The following is a 21127-nucleotide window of genomic DNA, read 5'->3' as shown; positions in this document are numbered from 1 at the left end:
GTTTCGTCATCTGTAAAATGGAGATAATGATAGATAGAATGTCTACCTCCCAGGGTGGTCATGAGGACCCAGGAACCTCCCCACCTGTGGAGAAGACCCCACACGCATGGTGCCTGTAAGTGGTACATAAGGGTCTGCTGTTGTCCTTCTGGGCTCTGACCCTGTGAGGGTCTGCCTGGCCCCCTGCACTCCCACCCCTTCCCCAGGGCCTGACGCAGCCATCAAAAGACTCGAGGTTCACTTTGGCAACAGGACTTTTATTCAGTCAAAATGAGTAGAGTGTGACAAAAGTCGGGTCAAGTTAAGCCAGGTGGCCCCCCACCTTCTCCTCCCCCAGACCCACCCTTCCTACAGGAGAAGGGGTTCCAGGATGAAGTGGGGTGCAGAGAAGCCGCTGCGGGGACCGAGGGGGCACTGCCCAGGAGGTTTGAGGGGCCCCCGGCATGGGCCCTGCATTTGGGAGAAGGAACGACCTGCCCTTCACTGAGTCCACACGGACACGACTCGTCTTTCAGGAAAACACCACAGTCTACCTTCTTCAGCTAATGAACTAAAGTTTGGGGTGGGGGTCCCTAGAGGGTTGGGGGTCCGGGACTTTGTGGTCTAATCTTATACTTAAGGAATACACATCTTTTTTTTCCTTTAAAAAAAAAAAAGTATTCTTTCTGCTATTTAAAAAAATGTTTCTGAGTGTAACCAAAAATAAGTATTTGTTTCCTTGGTTTTTTTTTTTTTTTTCTTCTTTAACTAAGTATTCCAAAAAAACAACACAACAGAAAGAGAAACAAGAAGTCACAAGAACATGAATCCTTAAACACACCTTGTATAAAAATAGCTTCCGGCCGCATCCGCTGACAGTGGTCATTCCACTGTCCGGGAGGGGGGTCAAGCTGGCTGTGTCCCATGGGACAGAGGGCAGGGGCGCCTCTGCTGGGGACCAACCCCCGCCCCCGATGCACGCACACACCCGTCACTCACACAGTACATTCCAGGGGCCAGCCCGCTCCAGGGCCTCCGTGTCTGGGAGCGACAGGAGGCAGGCTGGGGGGGACGCCCACCCCCCGAGGCCCAGGCAGAGAGAGGGTCCTCGGGATCCTAATCAAGGACTAGTTGGCTGAGAGGGTCAAAATGGGAATGAACAGTCGAGACAATAAGACAGGACAGAGGACCGGCAGTGTGCTGGCAGGCAGCTAGTTTGGAGCAATGATTTATATTTCATATATTTATATTTCCTCATTTTTGGCTTTTTCTCACATTTTCTTTGACCAATTTCATCTTTATTTCTGTAGGCCCCGAGAGGCCCACCCTTGGTGATTTAGCCTCCGGCCTCCTCTCTGGGGGAGAGATGGGGGGGTGCTTTGGGCAGGAGGAGCCAGGAGGGAGGGTCCAGTGACACAGCACGGCCCGGAGAGCCAGCGAGCCTTGAGGTAGACAGTTTCTTTCACACCTGGAAACGGGGAAGTGCTTTTTTTTCCTTTTTTTTTTTTTTTTTAAACTCTGGACAATAATGTGGGGAGGGAGAGGGAGGGCCCCTAAACGGGCTTGAGGTAGGAGTGCATTCGGGGCTCTGCAGGGGTTAGGGGACTGAGGCCTCGGCCCCCGCCCCTAAGGACATTCATTCCGGCTGAGGTAGGTGCTGAGAGCCAAAACAGCAACAATCCATCCTGAGAAAACAAGGTCGGCGGAGAATGACCATGTCAGGGCCCGGCTACAGCAGGGGCGTATTTTTGGAGTCTAATTCACCTTTCTCTCTCTTCTCTCTCTCTCTTTTTTGAAGGGAAACATTAGTTCAGTTCCGAGTCACGTGGGTGCCAGGCAGAGGTGAGGGGGCATTAGCCCAAGGCAGGGACTCCTGCAGCGTCCCCTCCAGGTCCTTGGGGGGGTTCCCGCTGAGACTACTTTAGGTCTTGACAACCTGAGGGGCAGTCAGGACAGAAATGCTGGGAAGCCCCCATCCAAATCCCACGTGACAGGAGAAATCTTGCCTTTGACCTGAGAATGGGGGGTTGCCCCCCACCGGAGCCTGCCAGACACTGTCTACTGTCCAGAGAGAGCTGGCTGGGCAACTGGTGCCATGGAAGGCCAGGCAACCTGTCCATCACTAGGGAGGCCGGGGCCTGCATCCTGGGGTAGCGGGACAGCCGCAGAGCCCGCACAGGGAGCCTTGGCCTCTGACGTCATCTCCTCCAGGAGGCCGAACCCCTGAAGCGGCAGCATGGAGAACTGGGTTTCCTCACACAGGCCAGGGGCTGCAGGATCCTGCTGGGGAAAGGACTGGTCACACAGGTGTCAGCGTGAAGGCCAGAGCCCAGGAACCCCCAGCCAGAGGGTCAGGCTCTGGATCCAACCCCACTCAAGGCTTAGGGTCACCAGGCCTTCCTGCCTCATTCAGGGGCACAGAGAGAAACACCAGCCCTAAGTTTTGTGCGTTGGGAAAGGCTGATGACCAAGGCCTGCGACCAATGTACAGAGAGGGCAGAACTGGGAGGTGGTGAGAGCGTGGAGGAGGAGGTTTGCTCAAGGTGAGGGCACTCACCGTGGGTCTGGGGTTAGGTCTGGGGTCTGCCTGTCCCGCTGCCCCAGCCAGGGGGAACAACTGCTCTAGCTCCTTCACGTCCACACGCTTCTCGTCTCGGCCCAGCCGGCCCCGCTCTGCCCGTCCTGCCCCATTCAGTGCCAGGATGCCAGGGTCCCTCTGGCTCCGAGGGCCCTGAGGAGGGGAGAGCTGGTTTTCCACATCCTTACACAAGAGGACCCTGAGGGGTGAGCCAAGAGTTAGGGGAAGGATGTGGGAGGGAGCAAGAACAAAAGGACATGCAAGGAGCCCCAAACTCTCCTTCCCCTGCAGCAGCTTCTTCTCCAGGCCCCTCCCACCCCGGGCCAGCCCAGCCCCTCCCCGGCCCAGGACCCACCTGCCCCTTTGGCCGAACAGAAGGAAGAGGACACAGAAGATGATGCAGGTGACCCCGATGTGGATGCCAATGACGATGCCTGTGGTGGATGTCTGGTTGGTGGCTTCCTCCTTGCGGCAGTCACATGGCGGGCTCAGGGCTGGGGTGGGGGTTAGGGATAGGTTCGGGGCGGGGGCTCTCCTGGCCTGAAGCACCCCCAGACACCCGGCCTTTGGGGGCTCCTTCTCCCTCAGCTGCTCCCACCCCCAAGTCCATATACCCTTTGCCCTTGCCTATGGGACCCCACCCCAAACTTTTTGATTCTTTTTACCAGTTATCGAGCACTAACATTGCATCAGATACTGGGAATAACACTTTACACGGACCATTTCATCCTCGCCACAGCTCTATAAAGTAGGTATTAGTATCCCTGTTTTATAGAGGCGAAAACTGGGGCTTAGAGAGGTTATGTAACTTGCCCAAGGTCACACAGCTAGAATGTTGCACAGCCACACTTTGCACTTGATCGTAGCCAAAAGGCTGAGAAGCGATCACAGCCAAACTTTGAACTCAGGTCTAAGCCTATGGTCTTGAGGGCTGCAGGCACTACTCCACCCTCCTAGCTTCCCTGATCCCTGCGCCCCTCCTCCCTCAGCCCCGGGCCTCCCTTCCCAAGCCAGTCTTGAGTTCCACGCCTCATCCACAACCCTCACCTGTCCTCTCAGAGGCTCCCCTCAAGGACACGAAGCGGACTGTGGCGTTGCCGTCCCCATGCTGGTTGTAGGCAAGCAGCTTCACCTCGTACACTGCAGTGGGGTCTGGGGAAAAGGCAGGGTGGCTCAGCCACTGTCCCAGCCCCCGCCGGGTGGCTCTGTCCAAGTGGGGAAATAGTGGTGACCTCTGCGCCCCTGCCCAGCTCCCCAAGCCCAGCTGCGCCTGCCTCACCGAGCCGGCTGAGGTTGTAGGAGGAGACGGTCCCGGGCAGCAGGATGGGACCGGTGAAGGAGGCCTTGCTTGCTGGGCGGTAAAACAGCTTGAAGCCACCCTCGTGCTGGGCCAACCGGGGCCAGGGCTCCCACAGCAGCTGCAGGGAGGAGCTGCCGAGGACCCGAACGGACAACGGGGGTGGGGCGGGGGCTGCGGGCAGAGAAGGAGGCCAAGATGTGAGCACTCACAGCTCTCTCTACCTTCCACCTTCCATCTGTGACCCAGAACCCCAGGAGCCCGACAGCTCTCTGGCCTCTGACCCATGACCTCTGCTCGCTCCAACAGCACCTTTACACAAATTAGAAAAGGACACCCCTTCCTCCAGGTAGACCCAGCCCCCACTGAGCCTCAGGGCCAGGCACCCTGTGCAGTGCACAACCTGAACAAGTGTGCATGGCGGGTCTGCTCCAATACCCCGAGTATCTGCAGTTTTGTGTTGCACACCCAGGCCTCACCTTCTCCTAGGGTGCTGGCCAGCGTGGGGGTGGAGGCTGAGCTGGCTCCCCTTGGTGTGTAGGCCTTGATGTAGAAGCTGTAGGCAGTGGAGGGCTCAAGGTCGCTCACCAGGTGCTGAAAGGTGCTCTTGCTAACTGCTTCCTGATACTCCAGCTCTGGGGGGTCTGGGGAGGCAAGGGGTAGGGCAGAGGCGTGTAAGGGGCCTGAAGGAGTCCTACCGGCATTGGTGAAATGAGGGCAGCCAGGGTGCAGGGGGGAGAAAGAATGGAAGGTCTTGGGTCAGGTCTTGCAGGATGGACAGGGATGAGAAACAGTGGAGGGGGAAGAGGCTGCAGAGCCAGCCTTGCCCTCCCAGCCCCCACCCACCGGCGGCCTTCCTGATGTGCAGGACATAGCCGATGATCTCCTTGGTGTTGACCAGGGGCTCGTTCCAGGACACACGGACCTCAGTGGATGACACGGAGACCGCCCGCACATTGAGAGGGGGCCCGGGCAGCCCCTCAGCCCACAGCACGGTCAGCCTGGCACTGGCCTGTGAGGAGCCAGCACTGTTCTCGGCCACGCACTGGTAGATGGCCTCATCTTCAGGGCCGATTCCAGAAATGGTCAGGGTGCTGCAGGGGGAGGGAGAGCCTCAGATCCCCTCCTCCTTTCAGAGCATCCTTCGAGGTCAGCCAGATCTCCCCAGTTGAGAGATGGAGAAACTGAGCCCCTCCAGAAGACAAACGACTTGTCTGAGGTCTCTCAGCAAGTTTAGGGGCAGACCCAGGACTCAAACCCAAGTCTCCAGACTCCCAATTTCGTGCTGTTCCCTGGCGGGAGGTGCACGGCCTGCCCAAGCCACTCCTTCCAGGCCCCCTTTCCCGCCTCTTCCTAGGCCTCAGCCCAGCACACACCACACGTGCCTGTTGTTATTCTTGAGCCTCACGTGGCCTCCTGGCCCCAGCACCTGTCCATTCTTCAACCACGTGACGTGAGGCGGCGGCTCACCCTGGGCTTGGCAGGTGAACATGGCTGTGGTCCCGGCTGGCCTGGAGATGGACTGGGGGTGCTGGACAAACTCTGCTGGGGCTGGGGTGGGGGGCACAGAGAAGCATGAGGAGTCATGAGGGTCAGCTGGAGAGGGACGAGACAGCTGTGAGCGAAGGGATGAGGAAAGGAGAAGAGGGGATGGGGCCGGAGGTCTGCTGGGGACACACGTCCACCTCTGGCAGAATCCTCCGATGGGGGCTCACCCTCCACCCAGGCCCAGGCTCCGGGAGATGGTGGCAGGCCAGACCTCCTTCACCCCAGAGAGGCAGACCCAAGAGAGGACTCCATTTTAATAACTATTTAAAAGACTGACATTTGTATCCGAAAGCAATCAAGCTGAGCTCCCTGTTCAGGAAATTGTTAAATAAATAAATGTGCTAATAGGTTTGGCTGCACCTCCTAGGCAGGGAGATGGATGAGCCCTCAGTACAGGCCCCCTCACCCCTACATTCAATTCCACTCTCCTCCAATCCCGGGCCTCAAGACTCCATTACACCCAAGAAATGAAATGCTCCATCACTTTCATTTGGGCAGATTAACGGTACATGGAATGCTAAACAAACAGCATTTAAGTTCCTAATTCCCCTCTCTCCCACCCCGGGAGGGAACAGCCACAGAAACCCCTGAGAATGGGAAACCAAGCCCAGCGCATCCGGGCAGTTGAGCCCAGGGCAGAAGGATGGACAGAACGACCTGCTCAGCGGCAGAGGCCCTGCACACCACGGGAGTGGAGGCCAGCTCTGCATGTGGGGCGGGAGCCGGGGTGTGAGCATGAGAAATGACAAACACACTGAGAGCGCACAGGCAGGTGTGAGCACGGCAGTGCCACTCGTGTGAATGAAAACAGCACGTGGGGGGAGGGACACGTGTGAGTGACACAGGCAGGGAAACCAGCTGAGATTAGAAAGTGGAAATAACTCGGGGGGGAGGCGAGGGAGTGGCGGTGGCACCTGGAGGGACACTCACGGGCTGGATGACCAAGAATGTCCTCCCATTCCCAACACACCAGCATCGGGGAGAGAGGAGAGAGCTGCCACCTCTGGCCTGGCCTGAGGGCCTGGGGAGGGGCAGGGGACAGGATTCAGGCGGGGATAGGAAACTGGGTGAGCACAGGACACGGGGCTTGGTCAGGGATGTTGAGGAGGCAAGGAATGGGGCAGGAGGAGGGGGCTGTGTGGGAGGCTTTTCCCTCCCTCTGCTGGGAGTGGGAGGTCCGTACCTTGTACCACCAGCCGGCCCTGAGCGGTTCTCCTCACCCGGGTGCCGGGCCTGTTGGCCGCACAGACGTAGACGCCCGAGTGCTGGACGGTCACGTCTGAGATGATGAGGTTCCCCGTGCCCAGCACCTGGATGCCCTCCACCCCAATGGGGCGGCCATCTGAGGAGCAAGGGGGAGGGGGATGAGGGAGGGCCAGGGAGACAGATGTGGAAGCAGGGAAGTGCAGGAACATTCCAGACTGTTGACAGTACTACCAATCTTCCAGGGAGCCCCAACCTTTGACTCTGCACCCTCCCTCTGCAGCATCACGCCATTGTGGAGGCGACAGAAGCAGCACGGAAAACTCTCGCCTAGCAACAGAGACCCAGGTCCTAATCCTACCATTGTCACTGACTCACTGGCGACCTTCAAGTCCCTTCCCCTCAGTTTCTCAATCAGGAAAGCGAGGGGTTTGGATTAGATGGACATTTCCCAGCCTGGTTAATCTCTCTTGAAAAAAGTTCCATAGTCAAATATCCATTCCATTCCAGGACAGTCACAGTATCCCTTAATATAAAGGCTCTGAGAAGTCCTGCAGCAAAGAGACCTGGTTGACTCCGTTTGCCAAACTTGTTAGACCACCAAGCCATTCTTTTCCCCTGCAGATCACGCTTGGGGAAATGATGGACCAGATGGTCCTTGCAGTGCCTATGGGCTCCTCCTAATGGTGAGGCCACTCTTCTCAGCCTCTCCCAGGGACCGGGTCCTCCCCCTACCCCAGGATCAGATTAGCACAGTCAGAATGCAAGGAGACAGCTCCCCATTCAGTCCCTGAAGTGGTGAAATCTACTCCATTATCCCGCCTGCTGCCCCCTCCTTCCCCGATCACTCAGCTGCTACAATGTGGCGCAGTCTCCTTGTGAATGCCCACCCCACCCCAGCCCCTCCAGACTCTCCTTCCCCCAGTGACCTTTCTGCTCAGACAATGTGGGCCCATCTGCACCCTTTCATTTCTCTCCCTCAGCTGCCCAGGGATTTAGGCTGGCGGATTTAGGGGGCCAAGCTGGAGACTGGGGGGCCAGAGTGAGGGTTTGACAACTGGCTGAGATTTTGAGGGGTTTGGGATTGCACAGCTGGGGAGTGTGGCCAGGGTATAGAGCGCAGGGAGGTACGGGAGGGCAGAGAGTCTAGGGGTGCTGAGAGCAGCAGAGGGGTTCTGGAGGGTGAGGGGAGCATGGATGGGGGAGCTGGTGCAGGACGGCCAGGACTGGACCGACGTAACCAGGGAGCTAAGCCATCTGTGCAGGGGGAGGGAGAATGCAGCGGGCAGGCGGACCTCCCGGGTCCTGCCAAGGAGAGGGAAACAGCCCCTCCCCAGGCTTCAGAGAAAACAGACCCCCCCGGGAGAACAAACAGGATTCAAAGTCCTCCTCAGAGCTGGGTGATGAGACGGGCCCTCCCATGGGGTGGGTTAGGGCTGGGAGAGGCAGGGGCAGCGGGACCAGGCTCACCCAGGCGGCTCCAGGACACAATGGGGCGCGGGTTGCCCGTGGCGACACACTCCAGCACAGCGGTCTGGTGCACCGTCAGGGTGAGGTTCTCAGGCCCCACGAGGATCGTCGGCTCCTTGTAGGCCCCGGAGCCCGAGCCTGGGAGGAAGACGCCATGTTTCTTCACTTCAGCTGGGACCCTTCCCACCCCGCCCCACCCATAACCCAGGACATAGAGGGTGGGAAACAAGCTCCAGCTCAGAAACCAGGTCCGCCAAGCAGAGAGAAGATGCCAGGGGCCCCAGGCTGTCGCTTACACCCATCCGTCCACTCCGGGGCCTGCAGGGCCTCTAGCAGTGGGAGAGCCCCCGGGATGAGCGGGGATGGGCTTCCCCAGGTGGAACTGAGCCAGAGAGTGGGCTTCAGATTCCTTCTGAACCCTCATCACGAGGAGCACAGAGCTTTGTGCTTAGACGGTGCTCTGCACACACTTGGCTGACAAGTCTCCAGGGGTCAGTTGAAGGGGGATTGATTTGAAGGTGGGGAGAAGTCAAGAGGACGGTTGCAGGAAGAACCCAGCATGGCAAAGGACCCTCACCCGACACGGTGAGCCTGGCCCCGTGGCTGACCCGGACACTGGCAATATTCGAGGCCACACAGTAGAAGACGCCGCTGTCCTCAGCCCGAAGTCCTGTGATCTGCAGGACGCCCTTGGGCAGCAACGTGTACCTGTTGAGGGGGGCACAGTTGACCACTAGCATAGCTATGGGCACTAGTGGCCACAGGGACACTGAGCATCACATAAACAGCCCAATACCCAGGCACTGCCCGGATGTCACCATTGTCATCAGACACACACCGGGACCCTCACAAGTGGATGCACCCGCAATTCCAGCCTTGACAACAATCACACACAGTCCTTCTCACAGACACATCCCAGAGGGTTGACTCTGGGCCTGACAAGCCACACGGATACTCAGCCTTAACACAGGTGCAGAAACACCACTGTCTCAGGTGCCTGTGGGCACCGGCTTCCGCGCCCAGGGCTGCGGGCAGTCGTTCTCCAAGGCTCAGACACTGGGCCTGCCTCTCCGCCCTCCCTCCATCTTTCCCACGCGAGGCTCACCTCTCATTGTCGGTGTCAATGGGGACTCTGTTCTTTTCCCATGTGATCAGGGGTTTGGGAAGCCCATGGATTTGGCACTGGAAACGGGCCACACCACCCTCCTCGCCCACAGCAGCCTGGGGATGCACATGGAAGTCCGACATGGCTGGAGAAAGAAAGGAGAATGTACATAAGAAAGGCACCCTGTAGAGGTGCAGGGGAGAGGTGGGGTGTGGGGCTCACAGGCCTGTGTCCTGGAGCTCACTTGCTGAGGGCAGGGGTCTTCCTGGAGCTGGCAGATGCAGGGCAACGGCTTGGGGGACACATCAGGCTTTACCCTGTCTCCACCCGTGGGAAACATCTCCCCCAAAGGGGTGGTACAGGCTGGGCTGGGGCACTTTGAGAAAGGTCTAGACAAGTTATTGGATGACGAACCTCTAAAAAGGAAATCTTGGGCTGCCGACCCACAAAGGCCAGTCAGAGAAAGCTCTGCCCCCTGCTTTTTCAGCTGCTTTTGGATTTATTTTTATGAACTCCCCCTAAGGTATGCAAGGCCTAGGTATTATGTTGCACATTTTACAGAATAGGGAACTGAAGCCCAGAGAGGAGAAGTCGTGTCACCCAGCAGGGATGTCGGTCTTTAGACCCTGGGTACCAGCGCACGGTGGCTTTTTTTGCCCCTCTCATCACCCTCCTACCCCCAGTTCTTCTGCAGCCTGTCGATGTACCCCACAAGGATGGTGTATCCCTCCAAGGTGACAAGCCTCTCAGAAGACTGTCAGACCTACCAATCTACATTTCAATGTGTCATAAATATTCAGGGGCCCCCTCCCCACCTTTTGGGGATCGAACTAATACCGTGAACTCTGTTCTGCAGAGGCCAGCACAGAGGGGCTGTGGTGCACCACCCCCCACCCATTTTAGGCTGGTTATGTGTTCCTGCCCACCCTCATTCCCACCCATCCCCAAACCCCAACCTGTAAAACCCAGGGAAGGGGCCCCTCCCACGCGGGCTGCCAGCTTCAGCACCAGGGCTGCGATTTCATTAAAATCCACTTTGCTTCAAGTGCGGGAAGGCGGCTCGCCATCTGTCCAGGCAGGCAGCCCCTCCCCTCCAGCACTCCATCAACTGGGACAATCGTCCCCTCCCAGAAGGAGCCCTCCCCCCACAGCAGCAGAGACACTGGAGCTTGTCCTGGCTCCTGCTCCTGGCTCCCTGGTGTGGGTGGGCACACCCCGTCTCAGGTCCCCTTCATCCTCTGGCCTGTTCTGGACTCCAGGGCAGCCCCAAAAGGCCGAGCCTTTGTGCCCTTCTTCCCAGAGTCTCTGGGGGCTGACTCTTTTGTGGCGTGTTCTCCATCTCATTTGCATGTGGTTCATTAAATATAAACATGCATAAAAATCCCCTGCCCTGCCTCCTCCTCTCTCAGGGCCTCCTGGGAGTGTGGCTGATAGGTGTGAGCGCCTCCTTGCACATGTGAGTGGGTTGTGTTTGCCAGGAGGATGTGGCTGTCTCCGTGTATGTGGTGTGAGTGTCCACGGCTGGATGTGAATGGGGTTTGTACCCCTCAGCTCCTGTGGCTGATGTGTGATTCTGGAACCGTGTAGGTAATCAATCATGCATGTCCCTATGTAGGTATAGCCCTTACAAAGGGTACCTCAGGGCCCTCGGGGTGGGAGGTGGGGGCAAGTGCCCCAGCTGGTGTCCCCAATCAGGTTTGGTGAGATGATCCCCAGGGAGCACCATGAGGTCAGCCTGCTCTCTCTCAGGCCAAAGGCTGTGTTTGGCCGAGGGCCTGCAGGTCAGCCCAGGGCCTTGGGGGAGGGGGCCGAGGCACTGCTGGGGCCCCTCTACTGCCTCCAGGCCTCAACCTCCAGGAAAGCAGGACCGGACATGGGCCCAGGGAGTGGAGAGGGCACCCAGGCTCCTGGGTCAGCTGTCTGTGCACCCGGGGCCTTGCCCATTCAGGAGCTGGGGAGCTGCCTGCCCCCTCCTCATTCCAGCTGGAGAGGAGCTCCAAGCCCCCCAGGGATCTGGGGTGGGGACTAATGGCTCTGCTGACTACAGATGCCTCCTCATTAAGGAACTGAATCCTTTTGTGTTTCTAGCCCCCATCCTGGGCTCCCTGGAGGCACCTAGAGCTGGGAGCTGGCCTGAGGAGAGATACAGGGAAAGGGCTGCTTCTCATCAGGGGGCTGGGGATGGAGTAAGCCTGGCCTCTACCTCTAAGCCCCTCCTCCTCCCCCAAAACTAGACACCAACAGCAGCGGGATGTGATGCTGAGGCAGGAAGGGGCGGTAGGCAAGGAGCAAGCCTGACCCTCTTCACAGCGCACAGCAGGACTCCAAGGGGTCCCTTGGGTCCCCTGCATGCAGCTGAGCCCCCTCCCTGCCTGGGGCTCCACATTCCCCTCCCATCAGAGCAGCACCTCACAGCACCTCTCTATCAGCTTTACTTAATGGCAGTTCTGCCAAACATTTCATTTGAAGGATAGCTTTGCCTTTAAAAGTGCTTGAAAGCCACTAAACCCAATCCATTCATTTCATGAAGGGGAAACTGAGGCCCAGGCCCATGTGGTGGCTCTACCAGGCCCAAATTAAGTCCCATGCCCCAGGCCCTCTGCAGGGGTGTCCTGTCCCTTAGTTCTCCAGCGAGTTTTTCACTCTCCAAGGGCAGGTGACCCCAGAGTGGAACGCATCTGGGACCCGCCTCTTCTCTCTGGCTGCCAGTTGGTGTCCTGTTGCGAGTTGCAGGGAGGATAATGAAGCTCAGAGATGATTCCTCAACCCCTCCCCTCCGAGCCCAGCTGCCTACACAGGCGTGGTCCCCGGGGGTGGGTGCAGTAGGAGGGTGTGGTCCCCTTCATCGGAGGCTCCTTCTTCCCTCCCCTTCCTCATACTCCTACCCAGCCCTTGGGTTAGCCCTGCTTATCCCATAGGTGTCCAAGGGATTGCCATGAGCCCCTGGGCAGGCAGTGTTGGAGCCCTGGTCCTCCCATTCATAAACGAAGGGGTGAAAGGGTACTCTCCAGGGCGCTTCCAGCTCTGACTCCTGCCACCTTCATAAACAGGCCCTTCTCCATGCTCAGCTTAGCTGGGGTCTCTTAGAATCTTCCATGCACTTCTAGTTCACAGGTAGCAGCATTTTTTCTTTAGGAAGTCAGAGAAGGAAGTTTCTCAGGGACACTTAGGCCTCCTCCCATCTCTTAGGTGGGACATGTTTGGTTTACTAGTCTGTTTTGCCTTGGCTTGTGCGAGCAGGCCACAGAGCCAGGGGGAAGCTGTCCCTCATCATGTCCCTCTGGGGTGAGGGTCCCTGGGCAAGCATGGGTATGTGTGGCCAAAGGCTGGATCTCTGAGTGCCCTGAGCCCTGAACAAGTCATCCTGGAGGCCACTGTGTGGCTGCTGATGGTGTACACAAGTGACTGTTGTGGCTGGAGACACTGTTTGTGGCCATTGTCGGTGGTATTGTGTCTGTGGCTGGTGGACAGGAAAGTGGTACTGTGGCCTGTGGCTGTAGATGCTTTTATGCTCCTGCTAACACCTGTCCTTCCTGTATATTCAGGTAGGGACAGTTTTGGGTCCCTCACTTCAAGCTGGGTGATCAGATAGGGTAAAGGGCAGTGGTTGGGAGGCCCTTCCAGTGTGAGGACCAGAGACAGCGACAGGAGGACAAAGGCCTCTGTGGGGGCAGTTGTGGAGAAAGGAAGAAGAAAGCACCTTTGTCCCCAAGCAATCTGAGAAGGAATCGCCCAGCCTCCCTGTTCCAACCATGGGTACAGCCCCACCATAGGGAAAGATAGGGGCAGAGAGAGAGCCCAGCTATCCACGGGCTGGAAGGGAGCAGAAACAGGCAGGAAATGGCTCCTGGACACCCCTATAAATCACCCGAGGGGAGGGGTCTCCTGAGAGCCAGATCTAGAGGGGCTCAGGGAGGGGAGGGGGCTTTCCTCCTGGTTCAGGACCTCTGGCGAGGTCAGGCCTGGATCTGATTAGACAGACTCCAGGGGGACGCAGGGTGGCAGCGAAGGGTCAAGGCAGAGTTCTGGGAAGGAAGCTGGCAGCGTCCCCCAGGCCCAGCCTCCCACCACTTGGCTACAGCCAGACTCTCATCCGGTGTGTGATGACAAAAAGATCAGTAGGCCTGTTGGGATGGAGAGTTCAAAACAGCCTCTGCAGAAGCCGGCGGCACTGGGGGTCTGAGGCACCGACTGCCCCCACTCACACAGCCATTCAAGAGGAACAACCTCGAACCACAGACTTCCGAAGGCCATCAAGGCCAGTACCTTCCTTGTATCCATCCCTGCCAAGGACCAGGGACACCCCGGATGCCCAGCCCCTCCTGAGGCAGCTCGAGTGATTGTAACATTTTTCCTTACACTAGAGATGTCCCTGAATCCTACATGCTTCTACCCACTGCTCCCAACTTCCCCCTTGAGAATCACATTTTCCAATATGGTAGCCAGCTATTAAGCACTTGAAATGTGGCCAGTCCAAATTGAGATGGGCTGCGAGTGTAAAATACACACTGACTTTCAAAGACTTAGTAGAAAATAAAAAGACATTAAGCATTTGGGAAATGTGAATCAAAACCACAATGAAATACCACCTCACACCCATTAGCATGGCTACAATCAAAAAACAAAAACAAAACCAAAAAACAAGAGATGATAAGTGTTGACACTTATATTGGTGGGAATGTATAATGGTATGGCTGCTGTGGGAAACAGTATGGCAGTCCCTCAAAAAATTAAAAATAGAATTAGCATATGACCCAGCAATTCCACTTCTGGGTATATACCCAAAAGAATTGAAAGCAGGGTCTCAAATAGATATTTGTACACTCATGTTCATAACTGCATTATTCACAATAGCCAAAAGGTGGAAGCAACCCAAGTGTCCATGGACAGATGAATGGATAAACAAAATGTGCTATATACATACAATGGAATATTATTCAGCCATAAAAAGGAAGGGAATTCAGACACATGCTACAACATAGATGAACTTCGAGAACATTATGTTAAATGAAATAAGCCAGTCACAAAAAGACAAATACTGTATGATTCCACTTATATGAGGTACCTAGAGTAGTCAAATTCAGAGACAGAAAGAATGGTGGCTGCCAGGGCTGGGGGTGGGGGAAATGGGGCGTTGTTGTTTAATGGGAATAGAGTCCACTTTTGCAAGATGAAAAGAGTTCTGGAGATGAATAGTGGTGACAGTTGCACAATAATACAAATGTACTTAATGCCACTGAACTGTACACTTAAAAATGATAAAGACAGTATATTTCATATGTATTTTACCACCATAAAAAATTGGAAAATTTTATAATTTTAATTAATAATAGTAATAATTTTAAATATTGATTACAAGATAAAATGATAATATTTTGAATTTTAAAGACACTCCAAAAATTGCAAATATCTTAATAATTTTAAAATAATGATTATATGTTGGAATGATAATATTTTGGATAGATTAAGTAAAATAAAATTTATTATTAAAATTAACTTCACCTGTTTCTTTTTTACTACTAGAAAATTTAAAATTACCCATGGTGGCTCACATTATATCTCCACTGGACAGTGTTCTGGAAGACACAAACAGTCTTGTTCTTTACACAGCAGCCCTTTAAATACCTGAGGTCTGGGCCGTTCCCTGAGAAACACCTTCTGAGGTGAAACACCCTAACCCTTCAGTCACTTGTGATGTGAAATGATGTTCAGATCCCTTGAGCCTGGAGACCTTCCTCTAGCCAAGCTCTGGGTGGGCAAGGCCCCCTTATAGTGTGGCATCTAGAAGTGGCCAGAGCCCCTTGGGGATGCTCCTGGCCCACAGGGCCTCATATCACCAGAGGACTTTGCACAGATTTCACCTGTCAGCTGTAGTGAGCACCCCTGTGCTGTTCAGTATGGTAACCACTAGCCATGTGGTCATTTAAATGAACATTAGAATTTAAAAATTCAGTTCCTCTGACTCACTAGCCACCTTTCAAGCGCTCCACAGCTACAAGTGGCTACTGGTTCCATTATGGGACAGCACCAATAGGAAACTTCCATCATCACAGAAAATCCTATTGGACAGCGCTGATCCAGACCCCAGGCCAGGCATCAGACCTCCAGCTGCCTCTCTCTTGCTTCCACGCTCTTGCGGCCCCACAGAGAGCTGACCTTTCCTCTCCATCATCGTCACTAGCGTAGCCTTATCCCTGCTGATCCCTCCCCTCTTGGCCACATGGACTCAGAGGACACTGACAAGGCCCACATGTGATCACATCCTAGGACTGTCATCGCATGGCAAAGAAGGCATCAATGGCAAGATTTCCGCTCTTGGTGGGGAAATACTTGTTACATATGAGTGAAGAGGTTAATGGTAAATAGTACTCTGGAATCTAGCAGACAGAACTGGGTTCAAAACTCAACACCACCACTATTAGCTGTGTGACCTTGGGCAAGTTACTTAATTTCTCAGAACCTCTATTTTCTCACATAAAATAGGGAGGATAATAGCTCATGTCGCCAGAGCTGCAGCACAATAGGGATTCAAAAAGATATATTTATAAAGGGCTTAGCACAGTCCTTGACAAATAGTAAATACTTGCTAGCTATTGTTGAGGGAAAACAGTAGGATGTGGAGTTAAAAGGGAGCTGAGAGGTGATGGAAGAGCATGGCTGGGGGATGCAGGGAGGGAGCATGGCTATCTCCTCCAAGGGGGTAGCCATCTCTCCTCAGAGAGGCTAAGGCTCAGAGTTAGTGGTAGGGCCTCAAGCCCTCTGGAAAAGTGAGTACAGACAGAATTTGCAAAGCCTGAATGGTGAGGGGGTGAGCGGGGGCGGGGGCAGCCAGAGCTTGGCTGCTTCCATCTCACTTCTGCCTGGAGGCTTCACAGAGGCCCCAGTAGAGGAGCTGTCAGTTGGAAGAGGCCATTGGGTAATTGAGGCCTTGATTTCTCTAGTAAAATGTTTATGAAGCCCATAAACTCATGCCTTTATTGGCCAGGCTCATTCTGGGGGATGGATGTGGCTCTCCGAGGCGTAGTTAAAGCACCTGCTGAACTCAGGCGCCCGATGGCCTCTCCGCCCGCCACTCAGATCCACTGGGCAGAGCCACTGGTAGGGCACGGCCGGGGCAGAGTGGCCCCTGGAGGGTGATGAGGCCAGCCAAGGCCCACCTCACATGCTCTTTAAACTCCTCAAAGCACCTGTAAATGTCCTATCTCTAACGGTCTGTGGGAAGGAGGGAGGTGATGGCAGAGAACTCTGGAGTCCTGGGGAGGCTGGTGACCTGACCACAGTCCCCAGCAGGGTATTGGTCTTGCTGTCAGGGTTCTGTGGCCCTGGCTTGCCCTCCCGAAAACTCTGTCCCATCCCCATTATCTGGGTCCCCACCTTGCTCTGACTTTGGCTCTGTTAGGGAAGAACCCCCACATTGATTGGCTCTGGTCATTTGGGGGAGGGCAAGTATGAACTTAGAGGACCTGTATTCACTTCCCTGGGCCTCCACAGGGAAGTCTGAGAGTTGAATTGAGGTCCTGAATCCAAAGACTATGTTCTGAGGAGGAGAGGGGGAGGGTGTGTGGGTTTTGGGTGTTGGATGGGTGTTGGTGGACGATGTCTGGCACTTACACACAGGCCCAGGAGACTGCGATGGCTCAGGGGCCCAGCTCTGCTTCCCTGGGGATGATTGATTCATGGGGGCCTTTGCCTGGTGACCCTGCTCTAAGAAGCCTCTGGATCCCTTTGTCTGCCTCCTCGTCCTCCTCAAGCCCCTCACCCCCTGCCTTGGGCTCCTGAACCCCAGCTCCTCCCTCCCATCCTCCCACTCTACCACCAGCTCACCACTCCCCTGGCCCCAATTCTAGCACAAAAGGCAACTTTGTCTTTCAAGTCAGCAGCCATAAATCCACGACTCTCCCCTCCCTCCCAGCAGCCACCTCTGACAAATGGGAGCCTGGATGGGGGAGAGATAGGGGGCTGTGGGCGGCCGGACTCAGCTTGGGAAAACCCCTGCATCCAGCTGTTGACCCACTATAGGACTAGTGAGCTTCAAACCTTTATGGCCTGATCTTTGATTCCAGTGGACCAAAGGCCCAAGGCACGGCTGCAGGGGAGGTAATTGGGGCTCTCTCAAGCTCCTGGCTGGGCTTTTACAACCCAAGGAGAATAAAACCTCTCAAAGCCCTACTTTTAATTACTCAGCCCATAATTCCAGGGGCTCCAGTTCTTCCTCCAAAGCAAGCCATGAGCTCCTCCCCACCCCCTACCTCCACCCCCGCACTCTCCAGCCTTCCATGGAGGGTGTGTATGTGCTGTAGGACACAGGCAGTGCGCCTGCCTTATAGGCCTACGGGATGAGCTGCTGGGTGGGTGTGCCCCACTGCTGTCAGTGGCAGCCCCTTACACATTCAGGCAGAGAAGCATCATCCACCCCATGCGACCACCCTAACTATCCCACTGCTAGGTTTTCAAAAACAGTCCCAATTTCAAATATTTTGCCCTGTTTTCATCCCAGACATCAAACAATGAGTCAGAGGATATGTCCCGGTTTTCAGTTTTGGAAACAGTCATCCGTCCTAGTTACACAGCAGACCCCCTGGGTCAACTCTATGCATTCATTCAATAGATGCATACTGACTGCTACTGTGTCAGGGAGGATGTTCTGGCACCCCAGGAGCAAATCTGCCCCATCCCACAGGCCCTGTCCTTAGATGTTCTCACCCAAGCTCCTAAGAAATATCAGAAGGGGGAAAGCAGCAAGGCCAGGGTCTTAGGTATTCTCACAGTAACGTGGCCCTGAAACACAGGGCCTGCAGAAGCCACCCACGGTCAAGGATTAGATATTACTTACATTGGTAGAATTCTGAGAAGTAGGGATTACTAGTCCTTCTGAGGCTCAGACACCTTAAGCAACTTGCCCAAAGTCACACAGACAGTTAATGGTGCTAAGGCAGGCATTTGAATTGAGAGCAGCCTAACTCCAAATCCAGCGCTCTTTCCCTGCCCCACAGCTGCCCTGGATGTGGGGAGGGGGAGACATATTCAAATGCTGCTCAAACCTGACTGATGATACCCAAGGACACTCACACTGGAAACACAGAGGCACACAACATCCCAGACCCTTACAAGTTCCAAGCCTACTCACATTCAGAGATACTCATGCTTGACTTTAGCTGAACACCCCCAGGGTTTGGGGGTGGGTTTCATGGAGTGTAACTAATGCAGATAAGCACCACGATAAGGTGGTGTTATCACCCCACTAATGCTCACTGAGCCCACACGTTTCCTAAGTTCTGTTAACACAGGTAAATCAACAACCCAGAGCTTGTCGCGGGGTAACTTCCCTGAGCACTTCCAACTCTGCAATCCAGGAAATCCGAGCGGCAGGGCTACTCCTGTCGCCTGTTGGGCCTTATAAAGTAGAGGAGTAATTTATTTCCCTGGTTTTGGGCAGGGGAGGGCAAAGCACTGTGAAATGCTAGCAGCTTCCGTTGGGTGAGTAGGAGGGAGGGGCAGGGGGAATGGAAGACTAACTCAGGCCTTTTAATAACTGGATGTGTGAGCTTGATAAAGCCAAAGTGCCTCTCTGGGCCTCTGTTTCCTCCTCTGTAAAATGGAGGAGTTGAGCTGGATGAGTTATAAAGTCTCATCTAGCTGCAGCCTTTGGGGCACATCTGCTTCCAAGCGCCAGCCAAGGGTGCAGGGTCAGGGCTTCAGGGCCGACTTGGGAATCCCTCTCTGTCTTAAACTTGAAAATGTCCAGGCCCAGCAGAGCCCCTCTCCCCAGACTGCGCGTCTCTGCCTGTGTCAGGGTCACCAATCTTCCTTATGTAAACCTGCCCCGACCCACAACATCCTTAACTTCCGTCGTTCTGCTCAGGACACCGGATCTCCCTCACCTCCCGGAAGGGCATCTGGTTAGGGGGCCCAGGCTGGAGCTATTAAGTAAATTGCTTTCACATGACCATGAGGACTACTCAACAAAAACAGATACTTCCCCAAACTTCCAGAGCCATCTATTAGGATTTGTAAGGACTAATGTAGTACAGGTTAGGTAATGGAAAGGTGACCTGGGATAGGGCCTGGCTCTGTCACAGACGCCCCATGTGACCTTTCACTTCCAACCTTGGTATTCTCATCTGTAAATTGGGAGTGAGGCAGGATAGACAAGATAATCTCTAAGGTCCATACCAACTTTAAGATTCTAGGATAACACTGGATAAAGTGGTCCCTCTCCACCCATGAAAGGACCCTCTCCTATTCTTGAACCTTGATCTGATGCTGCATTTATGTCTCATGGCTCTATAGAATCTCTGGTGGCTCAACACTGGACCATGATAGCTTAAGGCCTGCAAGCTGTCCATCCTAACAACTCTCCAGGATAAGCCTTACGTGTCTAGGGGGAGAGGAAAGCCTACATCCCATGGGAAGCTCATGGAGTTTCTTGGTTGGTATGGGGCTGGCCACTCTTGGAAACAGACTTATTTGGGGAACTCCGCTCTTGCCCTTGAGTTGATGGAGGTCTCCTGGAGCCCTAGGAACCATCCTCTGTAGGGGTTTCAAAAGCTTTCCCATAAACTCAAAGAAATCACCACACCCACCCCTAACCTTTTTGCTCTTCCCATGTCCTTTATTAACAGCCTCATCATGCACCAACTGCCCAAGCTATAAACAAACCAAGGGGTCACTGCCCCATCCTTCTCCCTATCTCCCACAAGCTAACTGGTCACCCAATCCTGTCTATCCTCCCTCTGCCTTGGCTCCGGCTACCACTCTCAACTGTCTCTGTAACAGCTTCCTCCCTCCAGCCTGCCCACTTTCCTCTCTCTGTCCTCTTCTTCCTCCATCCTGAAGCTATAATTATCTTCCTGAACATCCAACATGATCCTTCAACACCTCTGGTGGTTCTCCATTGCCTTGAATCAAGGTATTCTCCTTGGGATGGCATTCAAGGTCTTCATTATTAGGTCCTGTTTCATCTTTCCAGTCTCAAATGTCAGGTAATTCGTCTTCATATGATTTGTACTCTGACCACGTGAAACAAGTTTGCCTTCCCTGGACATATCATAGATGTTCACGCTTCTATTTCTTTACTTCAGTTGTCGCCTCTGCCTGGATTGCTTTTGCTCCTTTCTCTACAAGTATCCCCATCCTCCACATCCCCTAAAAGAGGCCAAATTAATTCCTGCCTCAAATATGTTGCCTGTGTCTCTCTCCTAGCCCTTGTCAGACTGCATTAGAGTCAGGTGTCCACAGGTCAATCCACCTGCCGGCCTGTGAGTTCCCTATGGGCAGAGAACGGTCTAATTTACCTCTGTAGTTCCAGCATCTAGAACAAATCCCAGGTAAATAAGTCCTCACAAACTGTTTCCTGGATGCCAACGTTAAGGGTCATATGGTCTTGGGGGTCATTCCCCATCATCTTCTCTTCTACCCAAGTCCCCACCCTGCCACAATTCAATGTCTATCCTTGGGTAAATTACTTCCTCTACTAAGACTCAATTTCTTCAGTGAAAATGAAGGAGTTGGACTAGGCCCCTGTTCTCACACTTGGCTGCATATCACAATAACTTAGGGTGCTGGGTAACAATGCAGATTTCTGGACTCCACTGCCAGAGATTCAGATCTCTTGGTCTGGCGTGGTGCTCAGGAATCTGTATTTCTATTAAAGCTCACCAGGGTGTCTCATATGCACAGACAGGACTGGGAACCCCTGACCCGGCAGGTTCTTGAGAATCCTGACCGTCCCCAAGGCTCCAGCATCCGACAAGGGCAGATTCTCAGCCCAGCCCCCCAGCCCCTCAGTGCCCCCCTACCCCCCAGCCTTGCTAGAGGCGGGACTGGTCCAGGCAGTCTGACTCCAGTGCCAGGAAGCGCAGAGTGGGCATCTGTGCGGGTGGAGGAGCATGTGGGAGCCCAGCCCCCGCGGGGCCCCAGTTCAGGCATTCGGATGGCGGACGGGGTC

The 21127-nt window shown here is 54.6% G+C and overlaps 1 protein-coding gene across 3 annotated transcripts in view; it reads right to left on the bottom strand.

Moving 5' to 3' along the window:
- Window positions 1-238: 238 nt before the first annotated feature.
- The window catches only part of IGDCC3 (immunoglobulin superfamily DCC subclass member 3), a 41289-nt gene continuing 20400 nt past the window's right edge, over window positions 239-21127 (bottom strand). Inside the window, exons 3-14 of one of the 3 annotated variants that reach the window (XM_014829907.3) lie at window positions 9181-9325; window positions 8653-8783; window positions 8076-8213; window positions 6586-6744; window positions 5240-5405; window positions 4701-4948; window positions 4334-4498; window positions 3837-4028; window positions 3605-3709; window positions 2913-3051; window positions 2537-2756; window positions 239-2259 (exon numbers count right to left, since the gene is read on the bottom strand). In XM_014829907.3, the coding sequence (XP_014685393.3) occupies window positions 2038-2259; window positions 2537-2756; window positions 2913-3051; window positions 3605-3709; window positions 3837-4028; window positions 4334-4498; window positions 4701-4948; window positions 5240-5405; window positions 6586-6744; window positions 8076-8213; window positions 8653-8783; window positions 9181-9325 (2030 nt within the window). In that variant the 3' untranslated portion in view covers window positions 239-2037. The remainder of the gene's footprint in view (window positions 2260-2536; window positions 2757-2912; window positions 3052-3604; window positions 3710-3836; window positions 4029-4333; window positions 4499-4700; window positions 4949-5239; window positions 5406-6585; window positions 6745-8075; window positions 8214-8652; window positions 8784-9180; window positions 9326-21127) is intronic. The other 2 variants (XM_044764702.2, XM_070499941.1) reach the window with 2 other exon arrangements.

Source organism: Equus asinus, chromosome 2 (genome assembly GCF_041296235.1).
Source record: "Equus asinus isolate D_3611 breed Donkey chromosome 2, EquAss-T2T_v2, whole genome shotgun sequence".
Taxonomy (NCBI): domain Eukaryota; kingdom Metazoa; phylum Chordata; class Mammalia; order Perissodactyla; family Equidae; genus Equus; species Equus asinus.
This window is presented reverse-complemented; position numbering and strand designations above follow the sequence as displayed.